The following is a 5,098-nucleotide window of genomic DNA, read 5'->3' as shown; positions in this document are numbered from 1 at the left end:
ACCCCTTGGCCTGGCAAGCCCTGTTCCTCTGCTCCCTGGGCATGAAAGCCCTGCCTCTTCACTTTTGGGCAGTGGCTGTGGCCTCTGGGGATGGAAGCACTACAGCCTCATAGGTTTCAAAGAGTCAGACCTTCACTAACTTGGTTCTGACGTGTGGGGCTGCTCTTTCATGTGGGCCAGTGTATGGGACCATAGCCGCTGCCCAAAAGTGAGGGAGTAGGGCTGCCATGCCCAGGAGGCAGAGGAATGGGGCCTGGCAGGCCAAGGAAGTGAGGTCACCACTCAGATGAACTAGGGGACTAGAGACACCAAGTGAAGGAAATGTGTACAGATGCCAAGTTGACAAGGGGTGGAATTGTGGTAGTTGTGTGTCAACTTGGGTGGGCTTGGTATGGAGTGGCTGGGCAGCAGGAAGTAGTTATTCCCCATGATGAGGTTGGTAATTAACTTCATGATGGAGTCTACTGGAATAGCTGAGTAGGTATCTTAGGCATACGGTCTGCTTCCAGTATTTAAGGAGAAGTTTTAAGAGAAGTCTCTGCAGCTTTTGGCATACTTGAATCCTGTGTGCAGCTGAGTTGTCGTTCAGCAGCATGCTATGCTTTCTGCCAATCTTGGGACTGTTAATGGGCTTGAATCAGTGGCCTACTGTGTTGTTTGATAATTCTGGGACTTTTCATTTTACTTATGAAAATGGGTTTGCCAGCTTCAGCAGTTAACAGCTGCCTGAGTGAAGAGATGCCTCTAGCTCCAGTGTGCCAGGACCAAGAGGCAGAATGGAAGCCCAAGTCAAGGGGCTTTCACCCAGCCCCTAGAGCTGGCACTTTGTACTCAGACTTCTAGCTTCCTAAACTGATAGAGAATAAACTCCTGTTTGTTAAAGTCATCCATTTGTGGTAGTAGGTGTTAGAGCAGCACTAAGTAACGAAAACACACGTAAAGCAATGAATTTTACTAATGTATACAACCAAGAGTAACTAATGGCCATGCATAATAATGATTGTGTCAGAAAAACGTACCCAGATACCTATCTCTTCCTATTGAAGGCTGTAGTGGTTATGTTTGTGTGTCAATTTGGCTGGGACTAGTTGAGTGGCTGGGCAGCTGGTGGTAGTTATTCCCTATGATGAGACTGGCAATCAACTCCATGGTGGGATCTACCACAAGCAGATGAGTAGTTGCCTTTGGGATGTGGTCTGCTTCCTGTATATAAGGAGAAGCCTTGGGAATGGTCTCTAGCCTATGGCACACTTGGACCCTGCATGTAGTGGAGTCATTGTCCAGCAGCCTGCCATGCTCTGCTGACCTTGGGACTTAAAATGAACTTGAATTAATGGCCTGCCATGTGGTTTGGTAACATCAGGACTATGCCATTTTATTTATTGACCTCAGGATTGTCAGCCTAAGCAGCCAGTAGCTGCCTGAATGAAGAGATGCCTCTAGCTTCAGTGGGCCAGGAGCAAAAGGCAGAGCTGAAGCCCAAGGTCAAGGGACTTTCACACAGCCCCTAGAGGCTATCACTTTGAATTTAGACTTAAAGCCTCCAAACTATGGGAGAATAAACTCCTGTTTGTTAGCTATCCCATTTGTGGTATATTCTTGTCAGAATGGCACTAGGTAACCAGAACAAAGGCCTAGAAATGCGATAAGGAACACTTTCATGATTCTCTTAATTTTTTTGAATAGTGGAAATAAGGGTTTACCTTTTCAATTGCCTAGAACAGGAATCCTAACAAAACTGGTAAAGTAGTAGGGTTACAAGGAGGTGAGGTGGATGGTCAATGGTTAACACAGTTGGCTACTAACTGAAAAGTTTAGGTTCAAGTTTACCAGGAGGCACCCCAGAAGAAAGACATGGTTAACTTCTAGAAAAAAAGTTGTCAACTGGTTTGATTTCTTTTTTTTTGAGGTATGAGGCTAGGAAAGTATTCTAGTAAGTGAGGGATCTCCTGCATGATGAAGCCCCTGTGATTTGGTTGTTAGTACTACTGCCTCTGGTACCAGAACTGTGTGTTGTGCCTGTTTTGACTCATACTGGCAGATGGATGTTCATGCTTTGCCTTTTAAAGCCACCAAAACTAGTGATGGAGCCTCTGCTAATGCATCCATAGCAATACTAAATACAATAAAGCCCTTTGTGTTGTGGCTAATGATAAAATACAGATATAACATAATTGATTTTCATCCTTCACTCAGTTCCTCTTTGAGAATGGGGGTGGGCTAGCTACAGTTCTCACTTGGGGATATAGATGGGAGGGGAAAGCCAGGTAACCCTGTCTTGAGAAGCAGGAGCCATAGGGAGGGTCCCCTGTATCCTCGATATTCTCCCAATCTAATCTTTGTATGGGGCTGACAAAAATGAGCACTAACTAACCAAGATACTCCTGAAATTGCTGTCACCATCTTGAAAGTACCAGCCAGTCATAACATCATTGATATGAAAGCTAGAGAAAAAATTCCGACTATTGACACCAAGTCTGAGCAAAACACATTTTAGCTGCACAGTTGGAACCTCAGAATTTCCCAGCTGGTTAGCAGTGTGGGCATGCTCCAGTCATTACATTAATTTGAAGACACTATGAGCCTGCATTTTTGTGATTGAAAATTTTAGACCATACTAATCAAATTATGGAAGATTTTGCTGAACGTCCGTGATGTGCTTATCTGCAGATGTTAGAAACAGCAGAAGAAAGCAGTAGCATGGTCTCTACTTCATTCTGTCTTCCAGATATTGCACAAGTTTAAACTGGTTGCCATTAAAATCTTTCTAAAGATTTTATTGAATGAGTCAAACCAACTCACATATAGAATGCTAATAGCTTGTCAATTTTTACCTTTTTCTGGCTTTGCAGTACAAAAAGACATACTAGAGGAAAGGTGGAGTAGATATTGAGTGTCTATCCATGGTATCTACCACACAACTATTTCAATTTTCTAAGGATTTTTAACCCTAGAAGCAAGTAGAAATAGACAGAGGATATAAGATTTCTTACCCATAACTCATTATAATTTCTTTCACTGCTCATTTCCTGCAAGGAAAGGCAACAAAGATAGAAGCTAAAGTGAGTTTTCAGATACACACAAAATGAATATTCATTTACAACTCAGAGGCAAATTTAGACTCAGTGAGTGGTTTGCATGCTACAACTAACGGAAAGGTTGATGAGTCAAATTCACAGCGGCACCATGGAAGAATGGCTTAGTGACCTACTTTTGTAACAATTACAGGCAATAAAACCCTATGGAGCTCAGTTGTACTCTGTTTAACACATGGGATCACTAAAGTTCAATCTACACAACAGTAATGGGTTTGGTTGGTTGAGTCTTCTAAGTGTCTGTACTTAGAAGTCTCAACCAAACAAACCCACACTGAAAGACAATATGATGACTCTGGGGAGTGGTATGGGAGTCCTGGTGTTGTAGTGCCTAAGGCATTTGACTGCTAACCAAGGCTGGCGGTTCAAACCCAACCAGCCACTCCTCGGGAGGAAGGTTGGGCAATCTACTTCCGTAGTGATACCGCCTCGGAAACCCAAGGAGGAGTTGCTATGAGTCAGATCCCACTCGATGGCAGAGTGTGTTGTGTGGGGAGTGGTATGGGGAAAAAAGAGGTGCTGGGCATGCCATCTGTGACTCCGGTGCTGGCAGTGATTGGGTGGAGAAGCCTGGGGGTTTAGATAGATTTTCCCTTTCTCTATCCTTCACATTGACATATTAATCTGTGGTTGGCCTTGAGAGGAAAATGTGAAGAATGGGATTTGCGCTTGGGACAGACCTGAGTATATTTCCTGTTTGTTATATAGGACTGGAAAAGATTGCAAGTTTTCTTTTTTTTAACTGTGATTTGGGTGAAAATTTACAGAGCAAATTCACTTTCCATATAACAGTTCACATACACTTTGTCTCATGACATTGACCACAATTTAGCACAATGCAACATCTCCCCTCCCACTTCCTCCCAATAGTTACCTCTTCCTGTGTCCATCCCTCCATGCACTCCTGCTCCCTGAGCTGTCGCCCTGTGCATAGGCAGCCCTTCTTTCTCTCAAGGATTGCAAATTTTCATGAGGATAAAAGTTGTAAGGAGAGTCCCAAGATGGCGGCCACCATGAAGAAGGTGAACTTTCTTTTCAGGCTGCAGAAGATGTCAGTGTTACTTTTGAAGACCAACAGAAGATAAACAATTTTGCACGGAATATGAGTAGGATCACGGAGCTGAAGGAAGAAATAGAAGTAAAGAAGAAACAACTCCAAAATTTAGAAGATGCTTGTGATGACATCATGTTGGCAGATGATGACTGCTTAATGATACCTTACCAAGTCAGTGATGTTTTCATTAGCCACTTGCAGGAGGAAACACAAGAAATGTTAGAAGAAGCAAAGAAAAATTTGCAAGAAGAAATTGATGCTTTAGAATCCAGGGTGGAATCAATTCACTGGGTATTAGCAGATTTGAAAGTTCAGCTGTACCCAAAATTTAGAAGCAACATAAACCTTAAAGCTGATGAAAGTTAAAAATTTTATAGTGCTTTTTTTAAATTTGTTTAATAAACTTGAATATTGTTTAAAATGATAATTTCTCTTCTTCAAATGAGATGGAAAGCAAAACTTTTTTTTTTAAAATTTTCATGTATTTAATGGAAACTTGCCTATTTTCACATGTCTTGCTTATTTATTTTATATTTTTAAAAGAAGACAGTATTTGCCTATGTATTTTGCATGATTATATCACGTGTAAGGGCTTTATGTCATGTTATTAAAAGCAGTTAAGCAATCAAAAAAAATTGTAGGGAGGACAACCATAAGTAGTGAGGATGACACTCAACTGCACTGATTTGGCAGGACTGCGATTCTGTTTACTTGCACCATGACTGACTTGTTTGTTCATGTTCATTGCACAGCTCTGCATTAGTTGGTAGATGAAAACCCATGTCTTCTTTAGTTTTTGAACATAGTTTCTCTTTAGGTAATTGTTATTTTAAGAGAATGGAAAAAAAAAAGAGAGAGAGAGAGAGAGAGAGGCTCCTTTGTTTTCATTACCATTTCTTGGTAACTCTTCCTCCCCACATTCACCTCCCTTTAGCTTCTTTGGGTTATG

The 5,098-nt window shown here is 41.8% G+C and overlaps 1 protein-coding gene across 1 annotated transcript; it reads left to right on the top strand.

Annotated features, from left to right (window-relative positions):
- Positions 1 to 4,096: 4,096 nt before the first annotated feature.
- LOC103202023 (prefoldin subunit 4-like) lies at positions 4,097 to 4,515 on the top strand. The gene is given in 2 exon segments (XM_007946802.2): positions 4,097 to 4,132; positions 4,135 to 4,515. Coding segments are annotated over 2 exon segments (417 nt in total).
- Positions 4,516 to 5,098: the final 583 nt, after the last annotated feature.

This window comes from Orycteropus afer, unplaced genomic scaffold (assembly GCF_000298275.1).
Source record: "Orycteropus afer afer isolate SDZICR_OR568_19922 unplaced genomic scaffold, OryAfe1.0 scaffold00172, whole genome shotgun sequence".
Lineage (NCBI taxonomy): Eukaryota > Metazoa > Chordata > Mammalia > Tubulidentata > Orycteropodidae > Orycteropus > Orycteropus afer.
This window is presented reverse-complemented; position numbering and strand designations above follow the sequence as displayed.